Source organism: Theropithecus gelada, chromosome 12, assembly GCF_003255815.1.
Source record: "Theropithecus gelada isolate Dixy chromosome 12, Tgel_1.0, whole genome shotgun sequence".
NCBI classification, from domain to species: domain Eukaryota; kingdom Metazoa; phylum Chordata; class Mammalia; order Primates; family Cercopithecidae; genus Theropithecus; species Theropithecus gelada.
Window position 1 is genome coordinate 72,614,173 of NC_037680.1, and position 25,076 is coordinate 72,639,248.

At 38.5% G+C, this 25,076-nt stretch overlaps 1 protein-coding gene across 4 annotated transcripts in view; it reads right to left on the reverse strand.

Annotated features, from left to right (window-relative positions):
* The window catches only part of STK17B (serine/threonine kinase 17b), a 42,983-nt gene that overhangs the window by 15,366 nt on the left and 2,541 nt on the right, over nt 1-25,076 (reverse strand). The window contains exons 1-5 of one of the 4 annotated variants that reach the window (XM_025405206.1): nt 21,561-21,736; nt 16,808-16,991; nt 16,295-16,448; nt 13,983-14,148; nt 7,115-7,327 (exon numbers count right to left, since the gene is read on the reverse strand). In XM_025405206.1, coding sequence (XP_025260991.1) covers nt 7,115-7,327; nt 13,983-14,104 — 335 coding nt within the window. In that variant the 5' untranslated portion in view covers nt 14,105-14,148; nt 16,295-16,448; nt 16,808-16,991; nt 21,561-21,736. Of the gene's footprint in view, nt 1-7,114; nt 7,328-13,982; nt 15,190-16,294; nt 16,449-16,807; nt 16,992-21,560; nt 21,737-22,097; nt 22,390-25,076 lie in introns of those variants that run through there. The other 3 variants (XM_025405204.1, XM_025405205.1, XM_025405207.1) reach the window with 3 other exon arrangements.

Genomic DNA, 25,076 nt, shown 5'->3' on the forward strand with positions numbered 1-25,076 from the left:
TGAACATTAATTGCAAATCTAGCCAATGTCTTGCCTTTCCGAATTTTGGGGCTTTTTGTTGAACTCTGATTTTGAAGGAAAGTTTTAAAGTCTTTGCTAAATGAAAATCTATTTTTAGAAACACTATATGGTACATATAAAGATGCATACACTATATTCTTAAGTGAAAAAAGAGGGTTACAATAGAATATGCCCATAGATCAAACTTTTGTCTCTAAAAGTACATATGCACAGACCAAAAAATGAGAATAATTTTTAAATACAGGAACATACCATAAAGTAACCATCATTTACATGTGATTTCTCTTTTCTATATCTCCTAAATTTAACACAATGAATAGGTATTACTTTTATAATCAGGGAAAGTATCCTCAGAATTTTTTGCCTGTTTGTTTTAATAATGAGATCAAATAAAATACTATGATCGTCAGCCAATCACACTGTTGCTTTTAGTTTGACAAGCTGACCAATGTCTTTCGTAGGACTGCCATTTCTCACACAACAGAGGAACATAGGTGGAGCTACAGAAAATAGGAAAATTAGGAAGAGTTAAGAGGAGGGAAAGAACAGATAACACAAGAAGCAAATTGCAGAAGTTAGCAGAAATTGGAAAAAGAAACAGAAGCAGTGAGTGGCAAACAAGACTTTTGTTAAGGAAACCACCCTGAGCAGTCACCCAGAGCAGTGACTAAAAAAAAAAAAAAAGAAAAGAAAAGAAAATGAAAAAATATCTACAGTCAGAAAAGCTACCTATATCATTATCATTGACCTGGGAGCTACAATCAGGTGACTTCTACTCTTTCTCTCTAACAAGAGTTTGCCCCTTGCAGGGATATCAACAAAAAAATTTAGAAATTCAGCATCTGTGTTCACTCGCTAATGCATGTATACACGTGTTATGTGTAAGAATATGTGATAACAGTACTCTAGCACAGGTTATACAGTCAGGAAAACCTATGTGCTATATGTTATCTAGATCTACATCTGTTTTTTATAGGGAACAGCAAGTAGAGAAACTCTTTTTTTTTTTTTTTTTTTTTTGAGACAGGGTCTCACTCTGTCACCCAGGCTGGAGTGCAGTGGCCAGATCTCAGCTCACTGCAAGCTCCGCCTCCCGGGTTCACGCCATTCTCCTGCCTCAGCCTCCCGAGTAGCTGGGACTACAGGCGCCCGCCACCTCGCCCGGCTAGCTTTTTTTGTATTTTTTAGTAGAGACGGGGTTTCACCGGGTTCGCCAGGATGGTCTCGATCTCCTGACCTTGTGATCCGCCCGTCCTGGCCTCCCAAAGTGCTGGGATTACAGGCTTGAGCCACCGCGCCCGGCCGAGAAACTCTTTTAGAAATATTCCTACAACATAAAGTTAATATATGAAAGATTAAAATCAGAATATTTTCCTATCAAAAATGATAATTTCTGTGAGTTACAGAGAGCCAAGAATTTCAGGAAAACAAAGTAACATCTCAATTATCCATAAAATGCAAATCGAGTCATATAGCTTTGAAAAACCATGGTAAAGATTTTTAAAATAAGCATTTATTTCTAGTGATCAAAATGAACTTGTTTTAAAATCTGAATATTAAGAGTCTCTTTAAAATTCTATTCCTATGCGAATGGAAGAAATACAGTCCACGGGATTTTAGAGTGGAAAGACATTAGAGTATTAACTAGACACATGATGTGAATACCAATCTCCCTTTTGGGAGGATTGTTTTAAAAATCAAATGAGAATACAGATAATGTGCCTATCACAGTGCCTGCCAGAGTGTAAATGTTCAACATACGTTATGTGTAAAATTGTTAAAATCATATTAAAATGTTATTTCTCTGGTGATTGAGATGATTCCAGAAGGTAAGGCTTTTTTTGTTATGTTTTGTTTGTTTTGTTATAGTCTCCATCCTTTTCTGCTGGGTATTTAGTATTTACTTAGAGATGTTTAGTAGACAAAATTTCTTGACAAAAAGAAAATAGCATTCTCACATAATCTTAAGGTTGTCTCTGACTGAACTGTAAGTTCCCCTTTTGATCTTCCCTATTTCTAGGACAATGTTTTTGTTCTGTGCTCTCCAAAAGGTAAGTACTTTTTTTTTTTTTTTGAGACGTGTCTCACTCTGTTGCCCAGGCTGGGGTGCAATGGTGCAATCTCAACTCACTGCAGTCTCTGCCTCCCAGGTTCACACCATTCTCCTGCCTCAGCCTCCAGAGTAGCTGGGACTACAGGCACCCACCACCATGCCTAATTTTTTGTATTTTTTGTATTTTTAGTAGAGATGGGGTTTCATCGTGTTACAGCCAGGAGGGACTCGATCTCCTGACCTTGAGATCCACCCACCTCGGCCTCCCAAAGTGCTGGAATTACAGGTGTGAGCCACCGTGCCCGGCCAAAGTTAAGTATTTTTTATAACCAACTTTAATTTGCTCAAAATGCAGCATTAAAAACGTAATATGTCCAATTAGATAATACCTTCCTTCCAGAAGTTTTTAAAAAAGCTTTTTAAAATGTATAGCTATATTTTATTTAATTCTACAAATATGCTTTAAAGACACTTGGTATGGTAAAGTCTTTGTCTCATGGATGGTGGTGATGGAATGACTCAATTATCCTCAAATTTTTCTCCATATGTATAAATAAATCTAATACTACCTTCCAGAAAAGTAAGATTTATATTACTTTCTGAAAAAATGAAAGGCTAAAACAATCATGTAGACTTCATAACTGGCAATGAAATACTTTCCTATGAACTATGTATTAAAATAAAAAATGAAAGATTTTAATAATCATTAAAAGTGACAAGCAGGTTGCAAGAATGAGATTAATTCACAAAAGTAAACTGATTCAAAAAATAGGTTAGGCAGAGGCAAAACAAAACACAAAAGCAAAAAGAGGCTATAGTTGTTCCAAAAGAAAGTTCTAGATTGATTCATATAATTAGCAAATGTAACAAATCAAAAAAGCTTTTTTTTTTTTTTTTTGAGACAAAGTCTCGATCTGTTGCCCAGGCTGGAGTGCAGTGGTGCAATCTCGGCTCACTGCAACCTCTGCCTCCCAGGTTCAAGCAATTCTCCTGCCTCAGCTTCCCAAGTAGCTGGACTACAGGCGTGCGCCAACATGCCCGGCTAATTTTTTGTAGTTTTTAGTAGAGATGGGGTTTCACCATGTTAGCCAGAATGGTCTGGATCTGCTGACCTTGTGATCCCCCTGCCTCGGCCTCCCAAAGTGCTGGGATTACAGGTGTGAGCCACCGTGCCTGGCCAAAAATGTACCTTTTAAAAGTGACTGTGTGCTGCTCATATGGAAGGAAATTTGACAACATCTAATACAACTACATATGCATTTACTCTTTGACCAGCAATCATTCTTCTAGGAATTTACTCTAAAGCTACATCTCCATAATAATTCCTATTCACAGAAGGTCGACTAACTAAAGCAAGATCCAACCATACAACAGAGTACTATGCAGCCATGTAAGAAATCAGCCATAATAATAGTTAAAAAGATGTCTATGAACTAATGTAGAATGATTTCTGGAATATATTCTTAAGTAAACAAAAATACAAGGTGCAAAGGAGTATATCTAATATACTACCTTTTCTGTAAGTAAGAATAGTAAATATATACAAGTTTGCTTATATTTGCAAGAAGAAACACATAAAGAATGAGCCAGAATGAATACATGTGGTTACCTATAAAGGTTACCTATAAAGGTTCAGTTGGAAGAGAGCAGAAGGTTCTTCATCACTTCTCACATTCTATATTGCATCTCCCCTCTCTCACAGTGAAAACCCAGGTTCTCAGCAATACTTGCTCATTCACTTTATCCAACAATACGTACAAAACAGCTTTAGTGTAACAATACTTATACTACTACCAACAGCAAACTACTACAACTGGTGGACTTGAATTGGAGCTATGAGACTAAATTCACGATTTTGAAAAAATATGACTTCCTAACACTATCCTTAGAAAAGGCCTAAAAATTATGATACTCCGTTAAAAGTGAGCATGTCCGACACCCGTATTTGGTTTCTAAATGCTATTCCCCGCTTAAAAGAACCAGAACTTCTCAGACAGATGGCTGATTACAGGTCTGGGGCAGGGAAGATAACAAGATGACCCTGGAAATCTTGGTGTGCATAAAGCAAGGGAGTCCTCAAACACTAATGAGATTATATCAAAAGGACATAGGAAGTAGCTTGAAAGGGAACCACTGATAAGCTTGGGACAATTTGAGCATGAAAAAAAGACAGTGGCAGAAACTGATTAGAACTCATTAATTAAAACATAATGGGTTATTTTCCATTAACGTCATGTGTTAGATTAATTTTTTAAAAACATGAAATCCACTGAAATATTAAAAAGTGGGAAAGGGAAATCACTAGATGAAAAGTTGTTAAAGAAGATAATATTGGCCAGGTGTGGTGGCTCATGCCTGTAATCCCAGCACTTTGGGAGGCCGAGGTGGGCAGATCACGAGGTCAGGAGATGGGGACCATATTGGCCAACATGGTGAAACCCTGTCTCTACTAACATATAAAAAATTAGCTGGGCGTGGTGGCGCATGCCTGTAATCCCAGCTACTTGGGAGGCTGAGGCAGGGAAATTGCTTGAACCCGGGAGGTGAAGGTTGCAGTGGGCTGAGATTGCACCACTGCACTCCAGCCTGGCAACAGAGCAAGACTCCATCAAAAAAAAAAAAAGGTAATATTCACATCGTCTATAAATATCACAACACAGATTAATTAAAAGGGGAAAATGTTCCTTTACAATAAGGAGAGCTAGAAGACTACATCTTAAGCATGTTCAAAATTAGCAAAATCAGTAATAAAACAACCTGACTTTATTGCCACCTGATGTGATACAATACACATCATCACCCACACCAAATACTTCAGCATAAAAAGGAACATCATAATACCCACAACTTTCAAATGGTTCAGTAAATGTGGCAAAATGCCAACGACTGGTGACTAAAAGTGAAGATTATAAGGATGTTAATTGTACTATTTTTTCAACTTTTCTATATATTTGAAATTTTGTAAAATAAGAGTTGGGGAAGAAAAAGTGTGTAGGATGATTTAAGGACAGAATTGACTGGGTGATAGTTATTAAAGATTCAGGCCAGGCGCGGTGGCTCATGCCTGTAATCCCAGGACTTTGGGAGGCCGAGGTGGGCGGATCACGAGGTCAGGAGATCGAGACCATCCTGGCTAACATGGTGAAACCCCGTCTCTACTAAAAATACAAAAAACTAGCCGGGCGTGGTGGTGGGTGCCTGTAGTCCCAGCTACTCGGGAGGCTGAGGCAGGAGAACGGCGTGAACCCGGGAGGGGGAGCTTGTAGTGAGCAGAGATCATGCCACTGCACTCCAGCCTGGGTGACAGAGCAAGACTCTGTCTCAAAAAAACAAAAACAAAAACAAAAAAAAGATTCCACCATTTTATTTTCACCATATAAAAATTATGCCACACTACTAAAACAACTAAACCTGATTAAATGTTTACCTTCAACTGAGACTACTAAATGTGACAATGCCGGCCCAAAAGCAGAAGGCATAGTAACGAAGCCGAAGTCCTAGCAATAAATTTTGGTGGGTCTTAGTCACTCTGGTAAGAAATTTAACACATTGATCTACTTAAACATTTTCTGAGTGCTTGCTGCATTTCAGCCAGAGGTATAGAGATCAGTAAGTTCTCCCAGTTGACTGGGTAAGGTACCTGGGTCAATTTTCCGGAGTATGAACAAGGTCCATCCATAAAATGTCTCAAATCTTTCCGATGTATTTTGTCGCTGCTGTTTGGATGAACCCCCAAAAGAGGATTTTATGAAAGTAATCAATGTTCTTATGTATATTCATCCTCTAAACCTAGTATTCTACTACTGTTTTTGACAAATGTTAGCTACTTTTGAAACACTTCAAACATGCAGATGTTATGCAAGTAGGTAATTTTCAAAGGTCAGCTGAAGAATCTTTGACAAAAGCAATTATAAAATGTATGAAAAATGAAATCATATTGCTAGTATCTTGGCCTTTTCTGCAATTCTGATTTATTTTGAAAGTGCTATATAACACGCCTTAATATGGTTCTGGGAAATGTACACAGTATTCGTTCTTAAATGAACTACTTGTCAGTTGAACATTTTGCAAAATCTTCATTTTCATTCACAAGTTGATTCCAGCCAATCTATTTGGTGGAACAAAAACATTAATTTTAAAATAACTAAATACAAAAATAAGGTTAATATACCTTTAAATTTAAAAAGGCAATGATGCAAGTTAGTTACTAAAAAGAATTACTATAGTTAGCAATACGTTTTTTTACTAAAATAAACATTTACCTCTTCGTAGTTTACCATAAAATAGATTTACCTTATTAAAAACTATTGGCACCTAAGGCATACTAAACATAAATCTAGCTGATCTCTTCCAATTGTCGCAGATGTTCAAACGCATTTTACACACTCAGAATAAACGTGTCAGACAACCATGCAGCAAAGGCACTCTGTAAGAGTCACGTGTCAATATACTCGGTAACAAACCAGTTACCTTAACAATCCTCTACCCCTATCACCTGGTGAACTGTAGAATACTGGGGTGTTCTCACTTTTTCACAGACTTGTGGCAAGAGATATATTTATTTCTTATTGCTACAACTAACATAGTGCTTTACACATTACACATACTAAATGTATTTCTTTAACAAACAATGTACTAAGCATAGTTTTATGCCGTTTAACTTTCCATTCTCCTTATTTTCTTGAAGGTATTTTTCAAATAGATGAAGAAAATATACAAATTACTTCAATTCTATCGGCCCATCAGATTGTGTTCCAGAAAAATTTAATCAATCAGCCATTAACAAAATAATGTATATTCCCTTCTCCACAGTCCTCAAATGTTGTGTTTGTCGTTTATTCTGTGCTGTTAGTTTTTGTGTATGTGATTGAGGTTGTACATTTAGTCTTATGAAAATATCTGAATATAAATTAGGTCCCTTTTACATTTTATTAACAGGAATCTTTACAAGTTCTTGTCACACTTTTATCATTCCTATTCTTGATATTTTAATCATCTTATCATACCAATTAAAATAGGTACCATTTAGCATATACTTACTATTCCAATATCAAAATGATTTCACTTGTATTTTCATAGACCTCATGAAGATTAATAACTCGGGGACAAGACTTTGCCAATTCAAGCACAGCAATCTCGTGTAAAATCTCTGCTCGACAATCCTGTCCTCTTCTTCTCTTTTTTAGAAATTTTGCAGCATATTCTTGGCCAGTAGATTTTGATATACATTGTCTAACCACAGCAAATTTTCCTCTGGGGGAAGATGAGAACAATCAATTTTAATTTTTCTGCAGAGAACAAAGTTAGTATATTACAGATTCTGTTATACCTACAACTTAAAGTCAATTCTTTGAAATATCTGTGCAATTAGGAACTTATCTTTGTTCTCTAAATTGAATCAAGTATCGTATGTACTTTTATAAAATGTATAGTGCTATCACTTACAAAGGCAAATGGCAAACAATAACAACAGGATAAGACAGAATTATATTTATTCTTCACTATTAAAATGATACATTATCTTGGGAGGCCAAGGCAGGCAGATCACGTGAGGTCAGGAGTTCAAGACCAGCCTGGCCAACATGGCAAAACCCTGTCTCTACTAAAAATACAAAAATTAGCCAGCCGTTGTGGCGCATGCCTGTGATCCCAGCTACGCAGGAGGTTGAGGCAGGAGAATCTATTGAACTCGGAAGGCAGAAGTTGCAGTGAGCCAAGATCACACCACTGTACTCTAGCCTGGGTGACAGAGTGAGACTGTCTCAAAAAAAAAAAAAAAAAAAAAAGATACATTATCATTGCAGGGAAATAATCTCATTTGCATGCCAACTCAATGCCATGCTCTGCTCTTGGTATAAATTATTGTGTTTAAGTATCACAACAATCCTATATAATAAACGCTCTCCTGTTCTTCACACCTCAGAGAAGATATGTAATTTAGTCAAGGTAAAGATTTAAACTCAGGTCTATTTCCAAAACCTGTACCCTTCATAGGGTATCACATTAACTCTGTAATTAGAATAGCTTACCTTCAATTATAAGAAATTAAAGTGAATGCAAAAAATGGGTATTTGACTTATTTAATTTTATTAGTAACTTTTCCTTTTAACACAATCAATTTTTAGCACCGTCGAAACTTTCTATCACAATTGTCAATTGTTTTAGCAATATATCTCTTAGTAATGCTCAGTAGTCTTTGAAGCCTGTAACAGATAACTAAGGTATATGTGTCCCTCAGAAAATATTCAAAGATACTTCATGATAAACTAAGAAAATAATGGTTATCAACAGCTAGTACAAGCACACCCATTAAGGTCATGTTTATCATTTTAGAAAGAAGTATGCTTTTAGCTCTCTCCAATGGCAGTGCTTAGTAACCTCTGCCAAAATTTAAAGACACCGAAAATTCATTTCTATCGGCATATGCGTGTACTGTAAGTCTACAGTTGCCCAAAATTTATTTTCACAATGGCCTAAAGCTATTCTGAGTCAAGGATTATTTTGGGAAACTAATAAAAGCTATTCTATTGACTGCCTACCCAGAAAAATGTACACAAGCCCTTAAATAGGACATTTTACATATAATTCCAGAGGGTTTTCAGATCCTAAAGCCCATCCATAAACCTTGTAAGGCTGAGTATATGGGATCTGAAATTAAGAACCTCTACCTTAAATTTTGAATTACTCTCTGGTTTCTGATACTAACAAATCAGGTATAAATAAAAGATCTTCAGGAAGCAATGTTTGCTCCAGAACTCCTCTTGCCCCAATTCCCTTCAATATATTTCTAACACAGTCTATCAGACTCTTAGCATGGAAAACAAAACTTGGTGTTTAGGGGGTACCGGGTGGAAACTGTGGGACTAAATTGCTTGACTGTATTTTACTAGCTATTTGCGAAGGTCAAGATAACAAAGATTCCTACTTTTTATTACCCAAATTTCCTCAAAATTGGTGCTAACGAAAAGTACTGGAAATCAAACTATAATTTCACTCTTCTACATTTATCAAAATATATTAATATATCAACTAAATAAATCTGCATATAAAAACCTGATTCTTTGAAAGCAGTTTTAAGATTTGAGAATGTTTAACTATAAAATATTTTTTCATGGTATGCAGAAGGAATACAAATTGATGGGTTTCAATGAGCACACACACACAAAAATTAGTCCCTTTACTTTATATTCAATCATTGGTGTTTCATATGTTTTATCCTGGATAAACTCAGTCAGAATAAGATTAAATACCTCATGAAAGGTCATAAATGGAATCGGAGCCCCAAGAATAAACTGTGAAATGTGAATTCCTAATTTTCTGTTCTAATCACTATAAAACAATTCCTCCCTTTAAAATAATTTTGTTGGGCCGGGCACGGTGGCTCACGCCTGTAATCCCAGCACTGTGGGAGGCTGAGGTGCGCAGATTCCGAGGTCAGGAGATCAAGACCATCCTGACTAACACGGTGAAATCCCATCTCTACTAAAAATACAAAAAATTAGCCGGGCCTGGTGGCATGTGCCTGTAATCCCAGCTACTCAGGAACCTGAGGCAGGAGAATCACTTGAATCCGGGAGATGGAGGTTGCAGTGAGCCGAGATCGCATCACTGCACTCCAGCCTGGGGGACAGAGCAAGACTCTGTCTCAAAAAAAAAAAAAATTGTTAAAGAAGTGTAACTCACTTGCTTCTATCAATTCTTACTTAGATTTCGAAGCAAAAACTTGTCTAAAACAGGAAGGAAATTTTGGGTTTTATAAAAAAATTCACTTGTAAAATTTAGGAAACAGAAACCAGTTAGCCAAGAAAACTGGGCATCTGAAAAAACAGTTTAAAGTAGCGCTTGTGACAATTCAGTTCTGCAATAATTTTATTATTTATTATATCTACAAGCCAGAATTCTCCCAGAAACAAAGAACAAAATTAAATAACACTTCTTATCTAATCGTTCCAGGTATTACCAAGAGGGTTTTTTGTTTGTTTGTTTGTTTGTTTTTGAGATAGGGTCTCAACTCTATCACCCAGGCTGGAGTGCAGTGTTAGGATCTCAGCTCACCGCAGCCTCAACCTCCCAGGCTCAGAAGATCCTCTTACTTCAGCCTCCTGTGTAGCTGGGACCACAGGCACGCACCACCACTCCTGGCTAATTTTTTACATAATTTGTACAGACAGTATCTCTCCCTAGGTTGCCCAGGCTGGTTTCAAACTCCTGGGCTCAAGCGATTCTCCTGCCTCAGCCTCCCAAAGTGTTGAAATTTTACAGGCATGAGCCACTGCACCCGGCCCAAGAGGCCTTCTTAAGCAAGTACAGCACTCATTAATCCAGGGCAAAGGTGACCACATGATGTGGATAATGATTTATTTATTTGTCAACATTCACCACTAAGTAAAAGCTCCATGAGGGCAGGGACCATGTCTGTCCTAATTATTACAGTAATTATAAAATCTACAGTTCATTAACATATAATAGGAAGTGAAATATCTGTTGAATGAACGCCAGAAATATGTATCCACTATAATACCACATACTGTGCTATTCTGTATCCTGTACTTAAAGTGTTTGTATTCCTTAAAAGTTTGAGATTCCAATAAAATTATATATATATGTGTGTGTGTGTATATTATATATTCATTTATATGCTATGAAGGTAGATATTTTTACCATAACTATCAGATGACTTAGGAAAAAAACCCAAATATTTGTTTTCTGTTCTAAAATGCTAATTATAGTTTAAAAGTATAAAAAATGATCTTTAAAATATGTTTCTATACCAAATGTAATTGAAACATTTAAGAAAAGTTAAAGCATTTAAAAATAATCCTTAAGTCATACCCTAAAAAGGCAAGGCTAACTAGATTTCCCAGCAGTGAAAAGGTCTAGTAGTTACCCTTCTGCATTCTCCTTCTGCATTCTAGAATACACAATAAAATGTGAAAGGAGGCGGGAGCGTAAGCCACAAAGGAAGCTGACGTTTATTTCTGAATCTGCCTCACCCTTCTAACCACAAGAAGTCCTATGAAACCTTTGCCTCAGTTGGGGGAGGGGTAGAAAAAACTTACCCAACATGTTAAAAAACAGGAACAATGCAAGTTTTTTGAGAATAGTAAAAAATGAACTGTTAACTTTTACATAATTTCCTTTAGTTTGCTAAAGGAAAATGAATTATTAAACACTAACACTCTGAAATTAAAAAGTTGATTTAGAAAGGTAACTTTCAAAATGTGCAAATCTCAGAAGAAATGATTATGATTCTCATTTCCATTTCACAAAAGTATAGGATATTAAAATTGGTAACAATATTGAAAGAACTTTCAGTACATTCTTGGCAGATGAAAAGTCATGATTTCTAATTTATCAAGATCTAATAATTAAACATATCAATATTTACCATGTGACTCATTAGCCCATATCAATTCAAAAGAAAGATGTTACTTGGTCTCTTTCATATTTAGCAATCAATCTAAATTAGTTTTAATCAAATTCTATCATGAGTTTTTGATCTAAAATTCTAAAAACTATGCCTAATTCAACTTTATTTATGATGGCACTTCATTTATAAAGCAATTTAGAATTATTAGTATTGTCCTCAAAGTTTAAATTGTCCAAAGCCCTCAAAGCAAAAATACTTTATAGACTTCTAAGCTCCTATAATGTCCTCAATTTTGAAAAGTTAATTTAAAAAATGTAAGTAAATTTACTCATCAAATAGTAACTCAGAAAAATAGAAAATAAATTGCCTTTTGTTGTGTGTACTGTTCAAGACCTTGCATAATATTCACTTCCCCGTCGCTGAAGCATTCAAACTGAGGCCGGATAACAGTTTGCTGGGGAAATTATAGGAAAGATTGCTGCACTGCATACAAACATTGTACTAGTAAGACCACGGACCACTGAAGTCTTTCCAATGCAGAGATTCTATGGTTCTATGTAAGATACAGGAAACTTAAAAAAAAAAAAAAGAAAGAAAAAAAAACCTTTCTTCTTCCTATTATAATGCAAAGTGAAGTAATTAAGATTTAGAAAAATTTCTTAAAAACATTTTAAAAGGTTCTAAAAACTGTATCTTGTAATACACCATTAAAACACCCAAACATTTTGCACATTAAATTAGTATGCCAGGTATTATGAAATGTGCTTTTACATTTAATTCTTGGTCAATGAGTTAGATATTATAATTCTTTTTTTTTTTTTTTTGAGACAAAGTCTCCCAGTGTTGCCCAAGCTGTAGTGCAGTAGTGTGATATTGGCTCACTGCAACCTTCACCTGCCGGGTCCAAGTGATTCTCCTGCCTCAGCCTCCCCAGTAGCTGGGACTACAAGCACACACAATCATGCCTGGCTAATTTTGTATTTTCAGTAGAGACAGGGTTTCACTATGTTGGCCAGGCTGGTCTCGAACTCCTGACCTCTGGTCCACCCGCCTCAGCCTCCCAAAGTGCTGGGATTACAGGCGTGAGTCACCACGCCTGGCCAGATATTACAATTCTTATTTTGCAAAAGAAAGGCTGCATCCAACATCTGCAACGTGAAAAAGCCAGGACTTGCCTCTGCCCTTAAGGTAAAAGGCCACCAAGAATGAAATTACCTTTCATGATTCAGTCAACTTTTCTTTTCACATTGAGATTTTCAAAGATAAAAATCAATCACACTGTTTTGCTGCACATTTATCAACACAAACATGGACTTAGTAAACCATTTAACATACGACAAAACATCTACCTGCAGAACTAAAATCAAACTGAAGATACATAATGATCACCATCTTCCAACCCTTCATGAAGCACCTTTAATTTAAAGCTCAAAAGATGCTGAATGTATAACTTAAATAACTTGGTATATCTTTTATAACTTTACATATATTAAAATGGTAGTACAGAATGGTTTCATAATATCATGTCACTCTTGGTCATACAGAGTTTATACACTGGTTAAGGGAAAATAATTTGTAAAGGCTTTTACTTATAAAACACTCATTTGTTGTGACATAGAATCAGACTACGAAATATGAATTCATTCTTTCTGTTCAACTTAGGAGATGGGGGAGAATCTCCCTATTCTTTTTTTTTTTTTTTTTTAAGCCAAACACAATATCCTAGGAATTTAAAAAAATATTTCATTTAACAAAAACTTACAGAGCATTGTTCTAGGCACTTTACAAATATTAACTAACTTAATTCTCATAACAACCATATAAGATAGACACAATTACCTTCACCCCTACTTTTCAGATGAGGAAACGACAGCACTAAGAGGTACAGTAGGCAGGGCGCAGGGGCTCACACCTGTTATCTCAGCACTTCGGGAGGCCATGGCCAGAGGATTGCTTGAACTCAGGAGCTGCAGACCAGTCTGGGCAACATGGCGAAACCCTGTCTCTACAAAAAACCAGCCCAGTGTGGTGGTGTGTGCCTGTCGTCCCAGCTACTTAGGAGGCTGAGGTGGGAGATCCCTTCAGCCCAGGAGACAGGAGGTTGCAGTGAGCCAAGAACATGTCACTGCACCCCAGCTTGAGCAACAGAGTGAGATCCCGCCACAAATAAAAATTTAAAAAAAGAGGTACAGTTATTTAGTTGAAGTTACACATCTAGTAAATAGTGGAGTCCAGACTTGAACTCAGCAGTCCACTATGCTGAGCTGCCTCTTCCCATGCACAGCCTCACATAAGGACAGAGACCTCCTATCAGAGGCTCTGAGGCTAGGTAGGATGTATGATGTAAGTTCACTAAACCCTCCTCAGATTTGGTTTTCAAGTCAGTTATGACTAGACCCTGGGTAATAGCAACAGAGATGACAGCTTTCCTTCCTAATCATTGTTAAATAATGATCCCAAAGTGAGTTTTATAGAATTATAAAAACACAAATCCAAAATTTGAATTTAGATGGCATACACATCATATGGTTTTCTTACCTCCCTAGCTCTTTAGATGTAAGCATATAGAAATTATTAAAGTTTTCCATTTTCATTGGAGTTTGAGGAGTTGTAGTTAGCAGGCCTGAAATACTTCGGCAATCAAATCTCCTCCTCGACATATTAGGTGATTCCTAGGTCTGCTTCTTTAGTCACTTATTTTTACCTATGCAAAAAAAGAGAAGACAGAGAAAAGATGTTATCTCGGGCAGGATGTGCATTACATTACACAGCTCCAAATATAGCTATAAAATACAACTAAAAAAAAAAAAAAAGATTTAAAGAGCACATTCTACCCAGGAGGAAAAAACAAAAAGCACACACATAACCCAGTAACACTGTGGCACTTGAACGAAGTTACTGACTTCATTTCAGAATAAAACTACTGTGAAAGTTCTCTCAATTAAAAAAAAATAGTTATGATAAAATTATAACACCAACAATCACTTAGTTTCGTCATAAAACTCCATTCTTTAAAGTTATAGAGGTTTCAGCTGGACACGGTGGTGCACGCCTGTAATCCCAGCACTTTGGGAGGCTGAGGCAGGAGGATCACTTGAGGCCAGACGTTCAAGACCAGTGCTGGCAACACAGCGAGACTCCATCTCTATGAAAATATTTAAACATTAACTGGGTGTAGTGGCTCGCACCTGTAGTCCCAGCTCCTTGGGAGGCTGAGGCAGAAGCATCACTTGAGCCCAGAAGTTTGAGGTTGCAGTGAGCTATGAATGTGCTACTGCAGTTCAGTTTGGGCAACAGAGCGAGACCTTATCTCATAAAAAATAAATAAATAAATAAATAAATAAATAAATAAATAAATAAAGTTATAGGCTTCACATAATAGGTAATTTAATACAACAAGGTAATAATTATTCATTTTAAACTTATTTTCACATGGCTAAAGAAATTTGGTGGTAAATGCACATACTGTGAGTTATATTACTGATGTGAAGGACTACAAGACACAGAACTTTTTCCATGGATTGGCTAGTTTCAGTACTAAACTCAGAAACTCTCAAAGGTCTTACGAGTCCCTCCTTTGACAGCACCTAGCACAGAGCCTGCTATGTATGAAGTGCTCAATAATTTTGTTGGAGGAGTGACTAATCTATACATAAAGCTTTATTCTGAAGTTCTGTATCTGAAGCTCATATATATATCTGGAAATTTTTGATGTTTACATGCATTCAGTGTTATCAAAACTATTATGTTAATTGCATTCATAAAACAATAACAGATACTATATTTCAAGACACTTATGACTTACTGCTATGCCTACTTAATAAAATATCAAGTATTATTCTTTTAGCACCCTCCTGCTAAGCATTTGTTCCTTCTCTGCCACCTTTATTTCCTATTTTCTACTTACATGTACTGTTCTTTATCTTCCTAAATTCAAATGCCAACTATATTCTACTAGGCCAAAAAGCAGTGTCATTAGAGTTCAGTGTTTTCAGTTTCTACATTTTCTCTTTTTGGTGTTATTCTCAAATTATGAATGCGTCACTGCAGTTCAGCCTGGGTGACAGATGGAGACCTTGTCTCAAAAAATTAAATTAAATTAAAATTACAGCTTTCACACAACCAGATAGTAAAATTGTTGTCTCTACATCTCTTAGTCTTTGGGGAAACAAAGCTCTAACCAGTTTTGGGGTACATCTCTAGGAGGGTCATAATGTAGCATTCTGAGAATAACCTTTAGACTGAAAGACACCTGGGTCTGAATTCCATTCATCCATCATACCAGCTATGAGACTTTAATTAAATTATTTAACTTTGTTATTGTTATTGGCTGAATTGTGTCCTCCCCTAAATTCCTAAGTTGAAAAACCCTAACCCCTGTATCTCATAATGTTACTACCTTTGGAGATGGGGCCTTTAAAAAGGCGATTAAGTTAAAATGAGGTCATTAAAGTGGACCAGTTAGGACACAGACACACACAGGAAAGACTATGTGAACACACTAGGAGAAGACCGCCATCTACAAGACAAGAGGGCAGGCCTCAGAAGAAACCAACCCCGCACACACCCTGATCCCAGATTTCTAGCCTCCAGAATTGTTGAGAAAATACACTTCTGTTAAGTCACCTGATCTGTGGCAACACAGTTATTTAAAAAGAAAACAAAACATGTAATATTTCAAATATAAGGAACACCATATACAAACATTTACTTTCCAATCTTATTACTTGGTCATATTTCATTTAAATTAAGAATAAAACATGTTAGACACAGCCCCTTTTTTCCACCTCCAGTTTACACTCCCACTAGCACTGGATGGGACAGTTTATCACTACTTTGACAATACTTGCCCAATTCAGACTTTCAATTTTGGCTATTCTAGCGTGATGAAGGTGAAATGGAATTTTGTTGCGATTTACTTCGCATTTCCCTGTTTACTAGTGAAGAAAGTTTCGATTGTGCTGCCTCTAAAGTATGGATGATAAAAGAATCTATCTTCCAGTGCTGCAAGGATTAAAACGTAAAAGATGCTGAACTCACGTCCACTGACACAGGTACAATGCAAGTCACCAGGGCATATCATTATTGTTCCACAAAACAAAATTAACATTCTACCCAAAAATACTCTCCCTGCAGTTCCCTGCCATTGTTGGATAGCTGTACCATTTCCATGTACAAAATTCTCATCCCAACATAGTCTAAACTTAATTCTTAAAAGCATTTTTGTTTTCTGTTTTAACTATTTGTGTATCTTCTTAGTTCTGATAGTGCTGAGTTTCACTGATTTTTTTCCATTGTTCTGAAAGATCAATATGGGTACCAATTTCCTCATAAGTTCATCTACTTATTGGAAATATACCTACATCATAAGCTGCTTTAGGCATCCATTAAGCATTTCTTAAATTCATTTTCCTTTTATTTACTGCATTGGAACCAAATGTCAGAGCCAAGATATTTTGCCATTTCCTCTCCTTTAGCCAATTTTGCATATAGTGGAGCATGAATGTCACCTTTGTCCACCAAGCCCTCCACAAACATCTGGTTGCCCTTCATATAAGGTACATGCAGGTTATCAGTCAGTTCTCTGTCGCTCCTTCTTGTATCTTCCTAAATTTCCCACCAAATTCTCTTTAACTCCAACTATTCTCAGGCCTTTTCTTGTCTTCTACCACACTTCATATACCTATAACTGATTCTAAATTACCAATACGTCTCACTCCATTTGAAGTCCATTACATAACATTTTATCAGGTTATACCGGTTAAAAAAAATCTTAAGGGATCTGGTAAGTAAATTTATATGCATGTGTATACACGTTTATAGGCACGATTAGATCCTATAAAAAGTGTAATAGAAGGTAAGACACAATTAAGCTTTTAATCACATAGTGCTACTAAAAATAATGGTATCTCACTTATTTTTAAAGATTTTTTTCATTAATTCTCATTATAATAATTGCCATAAGAATTTAGAAGTAGATCAGTGAAGGAAGGAAAAGAAGCAAATGTTAGGCTTGACCTGGGCCTTCACTTACTTGAATGCAGAAAGCAAGTGTGACGTGAACAAAAGCAAGACTATGTCTACAAACCTCTAGCTCTATTTAAAAAAGTATTTATCATGATATTTACTTCAAAATTATCAAATAAGTTTTAAAAAAATAGAGTATATAATAATAAAGACATTTAGAAAATCAAATTGTCTGTTTTGATTCCTTCATTAGCTCCCCAGTAGAAGCAGCTTTCAAGTACTTACAGCATGACACATAAAGGCCTCTGAGGCCAAGTATACACCAGCTACATTTCCTGAGGCACTCATATTTCATATTTTGTCACCACATCTTTGTTATACTTCTTTGCTTGAAAAAGCCTTTCTACTTTCCTTAAATGGCTAACTCTTCTTACACATCCTTCATAACTCAACACAGAATGGCCTCTCCCCCAGGAAGCTTTGCCTAAAAACCACAGGTTGATTTAAATGCTTCTCCTTTATGTTTCAAATAAGAGGACCCTTGGCATACTTCCTTACCTCAAAATGTAACATGTTAGATTACAGTTCTGTTTAGTGTTTAAAGGGCAGCATCCTTTTACTTTTGTGCCTAAGCAACCAGCATGGTATCTGCCACCCGGTAGGAATTTAAAAAATGTTTGATAAACTGAATTGTCAGAATTATCAGATAGAGCAAAAAGAAACTGTACGTACATCTCATGTCTTTGAGGGATTAGGAGAACTTGAGATCCATCTTGAATTTACAGTACTGGACCTCTGAATGCAGCTAGTCTCTGCTTAATTCAGTATTTGGACAAATAAAGTAACTATTTTAAATTGCACTTACAAAATGTCAGTTCTAAACAGGTAGCCACAAAGTCTGGACACACAGATAAACTGATTTTGTCATATACTATAACGTAATGCCAATAGACCTTTTGTTTTTCCACTGTTTCCAGACAAGGCGGCTACTTGTTTTTAATACAAGCTATTAATACAAATACCTACTGCAGTTAAGAACATCACTCTTTTAGGAGCTACCACAAATCAGGAAATTCAGGTAAGTGTCCTATCAGGATTTATCACTGATAAGTCTAGATCTTCACGAAGTAAATTGGAAAGGCAATAGGAAGCAAAGTAAGCCCCAAGATTGTAAGGGAAGCAACTCCTTTCTACATAGGCGTTTAAGGCATTTACTGCTAGCAAGCGTTCCCTAGGAAACCGAAAAAGAGATTTAGCGTCCATCAAAAGTAAAGGAAGAACTTTCACCTGGTGTGGCAGAAGTATTTGTTTTTAATTAGTCACTGATTAGAAGTATTGGTATCAAGACGGAAATTATGATGATTTTCAATTTCAAGGAAGAGATTCCTTATGTGTATTCTGTTAACAGGTTTTGTTTTTAAAAATATTTTGAACAGAAAATATAATTCATAAATTTAATCCTCTAAAAATCACAATAGAAAGTCAGCTAAACTAACTCTAATCCAACTATTCTAGTATATACTATCCAAGGGCTGAAGAGTCAGGTAATGACTCCTAGGCCTGATTCTGTGCCAAGACCCTGAGGCCTAATGCTGTGTCTTCCCACCTCCAGAAAAAGAATTAAACCCTGTAATTGTGAACCAGGACAAGACGTTGAAAAACGGAAATAGAGTGGGTGATGCGGGGGTGGGCAACAAATGCATGGTGCTTGTCATTCACAAGATGGAAAATTAGGTTTCTGTTGTAAAATATTGTTTCCTTAACAGCACCGCTGAAGTACTATTTATTCAGTAACTATTACAATGCAAAATGGAATCTGATCCTTTAAGAATTAAAGAGGAAATTACCATCTCACTGTTAAAAATTTTCAATGCTTAGAGTATCACTACACACTCTTTTGGAGTAATTGCAAAGGGTCAGGAATGAACCAAAATATAATGCATATAAATATTAAAAGAAACTAATATACATCTTTTAAATGGCACTGAAGTTTGAGGTTAAATGTTCTGGGAAAAGGATAATAAAAAACTTTTAATTAAGTATGCCTTGAAAATTGCAACATTACAACATAGTTAGATAAAAATACGTGTTTGTAACTTTGTAAGAACATTTCTTAATTGAAATATTCAAAGAAATAGCCTTTGATAACAGTCCAGCATAGAATACAAACTACAGTACTTAAACATAAAATCACTGAATTTTGTCATCAATATGATGAAAAACTAAAGCAACTGACATTTGAAGTTTTCCTAAGTGGAAAGGTAGTAGATAAATGATTGCTAATGTTTTTGACAAAACAAATACCCATACAGTGCAAAAGATTTCTTTACAAAAAGAAGAATCAATCAGTATCCTTGAAAAGTAGTAAGCCTAGGAATACCATTCTTTTTTATTTTATTTTATTTTATTTGAGACAGAGTCTCGCTCTGTCGCCCAGGCTGGAGTGCAGTGGCATGATCTCCGCTCACTGCAACCTCCGCTTCCCGGGTCAAGCAACTCTTCTGCCTCAGCCTCCTGAGTAGCTGGGACTACAGGCACGCGCCACAATGCCCAGCTAATTTTTGTATTTTTAGTACAGACGGGGTTTCACCATATTGGTCAGGCTGGTCTCGAACTCCTGACCTCATGATCCGCGCGCCTCGGCCTCCCAACAAGGCGTGAGCCACTGCGCCCGGCCAGAATACTATTCTTAACTGACAATCTTACACACAGAAAATGTGAATTACAATATATTATGCATGCAATTTGGGGACAATTTAAGGATTAAGTGAAAGTGTCATTAACTGATTTCCTTGATTTCTGGTGTCTCTAAAATTAAAACAAAAATATTCTGATAAGGAAATTCTCCCTTATAATTATCAAAGAGCTTTAAAACATGTTAAAATGTTCACTTAACAGCAGTAAAACAGTGCAAGCTTAAAAATAAAATTATCTGACTAGAAACGTCCGCCATAAAAATGCTTGTATCTTCTTCAAATTTGTTACTCATATGCTAACACAGCGATTAGTCAAGCCTCCTACTTCCTAAAAACGGATTCTATCTTAACCAAATTGTAATTCACCAATCAATGATCCCAAGATAAACTGCAACCATTCTATCCACACACAAAAAAGGATGGTCTCCAATTACAGAAATTCTACTTTTAAAAAGTCTTGCCAAGTAAGCAAATATATTTCACCTCAATTTTGGATCCCTACTTTAGAAAAAAGTGATCTAAAATGTACAATATGTATCTCAAAAATAAAACATCTATTCATGCCTCCAATTATTAAGATACTAGAAAAAAATTTAATTGAGCATCTGCTCCGAGGAGGAGGATCCGAGGGAGAAGAGTGTAAAACTTTTGCACTGCTTCTATGGACCAGTTTTTTTTTTTTAAAAAAATACACAATCCTACGGGTATACGGTCTAATATTTATAAAATGAGCACTTGTTGAAAATTACTTCTGAGCAGTTCACCATAAAACTAAAAAAGTGTTATCAATGAGAAAGTAAGTTTATTATATTTTCCTTTAATAAAATTGTGCTGCTGGGTTCAAAAACGCTGCCACTCATTTCTACAGGGCTACGCTGTCTCCGCGCAGACATTCTCATAGACTTGAAAACGTAAAGTGGCCACACGTCACACACGTCAAACGTCCCTGGCAAGGTTCAGCTTATCATTAGCACCACAGATGTAAACATTACGTCGACAAAACAATCGGTGAATGTGATACACAGTCCTCATGTGTTCAAATATTAGTGAAATCTGATCAGTATTATGGTTTTAAAAACGTATTTTGTTTCTTAACTCCAATTTCCAAATTGATGTCAGAGTGCCTCTAGTCCAGACAGAAACTAATGCCAGCTACCAGCTGCTATAAAGCCTCTTTCAACTTTGTCTCTACTCCCTCGGAGGGAATTCAAATGAAACGCTTTTCCCTACAATAAAACAAAGAGCCTGGGTAAATGTCAAAAATCGTTGGCATCCAGTAGTCGTATAGTTTGAGGATGAGTCGTGCACACTAAGTGGGTTACAAGGCATCAAAGTAAAAATCAGATCGCTGAAAAAATCACGGAAACAGCTGTAGCCCGTCTTGCTCTCTCGCTGGTTTTAAAACACTGTTCCCAAGCAGTAACTGAAAACGTCCCATAAGATGAGCACGAACTTTCTCTAGACTAAAGACAGCTGGGAGCTAGCTGGACGCGACCACGAGTTCGATGGGAACGCGCCCCGTGCCCACGCCGCAGCTGGGACTCGGGAGAGGCAAGGGTGACCGCGTGGCCGTGCTGTGGAAGGGACCCGCGCGAGCCCGCCACGAAGGCGGCCCTGCCTGGCGCGACCCGGGGAGAGCCCGGGCCGGCCGGATGGAGGGCGCACGGGGACACACGGACACGCACAGACACAGACACGCGCCCGGGCTGAGGAGGGTGGTGGGAGGATCGCCGGCCGCTCCCGGCGCCGAACCACAGGGAACCGGGACTCCAGCCGCAACGCGGAGAGGCGCCAGCAGCAATCGGCCACCTGAGCGGCGACGGAGTCTGAGCCCCTCTCAGCCAAGCCGGGGATCCGAAGGGATCCTGGAACCCCCCGCACCGCCTAAACGCTCCTCGGCTCCTCCTTCCTCACGTTCCAGGTCTCTGCACCGAGGGGGCTGGTTCCGTGGCAGCCCCGAGCCCACCCGCCAATCCCGCAGGACACTGACCGCTCCGGCCGCTGCAGGTTCTCCCGGGACTGCCCCCACGAGGGGGCCGCTGTCCCGCCCCACGCCGGGGGCCGCCACAGGACGAGTTCTCTAGCTCCAGCCGGGCGAGGCGCCAGGGAGCTCCGAACGTGGCAGGACCCACTTTTACTTTTCCAGACAAGGGCCGACGGTTGTGACTTGGCTTTCCGTGAAGTGACTCCCGGCGACGGCAGCGGAGTGAACTACCGAAGCTTGCAGTTGCGGTTTGAAAACTGCAGCCGCGTCTGGAGCATCGCGGTTCGCCAGATCCCTCCCCCTAGGTCGGGAGAGCCAATCGGAGCGCGTGCGGAGGGTGGGTCTGTCACGTGACGGGAGGGGCGGGGGACCGGCCGGGGGCGCGTGTACGGGGCGGGGCCCGGCGGTGAGAGGGTGCGGCTCCAGGCCGGCCCCAGGCGGGGCGGGGAGGCGCAGCGGCGTGGCGGCGCAGGTGGGACGCACCGGGGCTGCCGCGAGGGAGGGGCGGAGGGGCGGAGGGGCGGCGCTGCAGAGGAGGCACGCAGGGCTGGAGCTCCTGCTGGGTGCACTCCTTCCTACCTTCAGAGAGGTCAGTCGAGAGGTGTGAATATCCGGAGACCCGGGAGAAGGAAGCCGCAAAATCCCAGCTGCCTGCAACTAGTTACCAAACTTCAGTGCCTACCAGAGACCTATTTTCTGACTCTTCCTGGGAATCTTCCTTAGGACCTGAACCTACCTTCTAAGTGGAGAACCCAGTTTTCTTCAACTTGGCAGAGGTTCCTCGGAGCGTCAACATCAGTTGGGGATTTATGGAACCCGGACCCCACTGCTAAAGTCTGCTGTCGCGAATGGTGTCCCTTCTGAGGCATTGACTGAAGGCAATGTAGGGAAGGTCCCAATAGGCTGAATAACCGATTTTGCATATATGGTGCCAAGGAAAAAGATGAAAGCCCTCAGCAACGTACTCAAGATCTGTTACCCTTTGAAGACAGGGGAAATTTTCAAAGTTCTGTAAAAGACACAAATGTTTTACATAGATATATAATCCTAGTTTATATGTATAGGATACACACATACTCATACATATATGGGATTAGTTATGTAATCTAGCATTGCTTTCAGAGGACATTTAAGATAATTGCAGAAAACCCTTCCTTGGGAAAAGATACTGGGAGTGGAGTCGTCCTTTTGCTTTCAAAAGACTTAATGCTCAGTTAACATATAAAGGACAGGTTTTCTTGTTCTATCCCACCAACCCAAGCAAATTCCTATGAAGCTAGCTGTTTCCCTTTCCCACTGCATTTTCCCCAAGAAAAAGGTATCGAATACATCACAGCCCTTTTTATGAAGTCTGTTTGTTGTTACTTACGTTAACTCATCCCGGTTTAATAATGTCTTGCCCCTAAACCTTGTCAAATGAAGAATATTGCTTCCATCTATCTAATGTCTCGTTGCTAACAATTGGGCTGACTAGAGAAGCCTAAAGTTAGGATGAAAATAAACAAAATGCCACACACTGGAATTAACTTTTCTGGGGTCTAAGAATCCGTAAGCAATGAGACTGTTTCCATCTTTTCTTTCATGAACATAGGTGTTGCATTCCAGAGGTCTCAGCACCAGTACCAAAACTAGTAACCTCATGGTGGTCACAGGATTACATCATTATGGTGGGTTTTGGGGTTGTGTGTTTAACTTTGGACCTCCTTAATTTCAACATTTCATCAATTGCCAGCTTTTGGCAACCTTCTCACACTCACCCCATCCTCCCTGTCAGGAATCCAGTCCCACATCACTTCACACCTAGACACAGACTTTTCTCTCTCTGGCACCACTGTAAGCCAGTCCTCTTGGTCACAATACCTCTGCTGTAATCAACCAGCCTCCTAGGGATATTGTCATGTCTTGCATTTTCCTGCTTCTGCCTTAGCTCCAGCTTATCACCATCCTCCTCATCCACACCTGTTCATCAGTTTCAGACTTTAAGAAGGTTACCCTCTTCAGGAATCAGAACTCTGCTGATTCCTACTTTCTCTTCCCAGCCTGATCACCTCTGCCTTATGTTCTTTGGTGCAGGGCTGATAGTTTGTGTTTCTTTTACGACTCTAAATAGGTTGTTAACCCTTGTGCCTGATGTCAGATTTGTTAACTAGGATTTATCACACTATCCCAAGGACATTCAACTGCACTTACTTGGTCTCAGGCACTGTGGTTCAAGAAACAAGGAATTCATGGTGCTGAGGAGGAGACAGCACATCTGTGGCCTTGCAGGAAAATTCAGAAGTCAACACATTCCTCCATCCACCTCATTTACCTAAACTCATTCGTAACCATGTCAGAGATTATGTTCTTGCTCTCGTTCCCTCAAGTAGGAAATCTCCAGGTGAGCTGATGTTCATTCTGTGGTCATTGCCTCTGACCACACAGTTCATTAAGTTGACCTTCCTTGAATGACACAGTCCGACCATGGATGATAGTTGTTATGGGCTCAGTTGTGTTCTTTTCCAGTTCATACATTGAAATTCTAACCCTCAGGAACTCAGAGTATGACCGTATGTGGAGATAGGACCTTTAAAGAAGTAATTAAGGTAAAACGAGATGAGTGGCCCCTGATCCAAGATGACCGGTGTCCTGATAAGAATAAATTAGGACACATACAACACTGACTAAGGGTCAACCCTGTGAGGACATAACAAGAAGGTGGCCATTTGCAAAGCAAGCAGAGAGGTCTCAGAAGAAACAAGACCTGTTGATATCTTGATCAAGGGCCTCTAGCCTCCAGAACTGTCTGTTGTTAAAGCCGTCTGCTCTGTGGTATTTGTTATGACAGCCCGAGCAAACAAATGCAGTGGTCCTCCCGGATCACTCCAGGTTAGTAATCACACACTGACTAGGAGTGATCCTTCCCAGTCACCGCAAGTGGCTTACCACACGTGGCCAGGGCAGGCGATCCTCTCTGGTAATGGCAAGACACTTACCATATTCTGT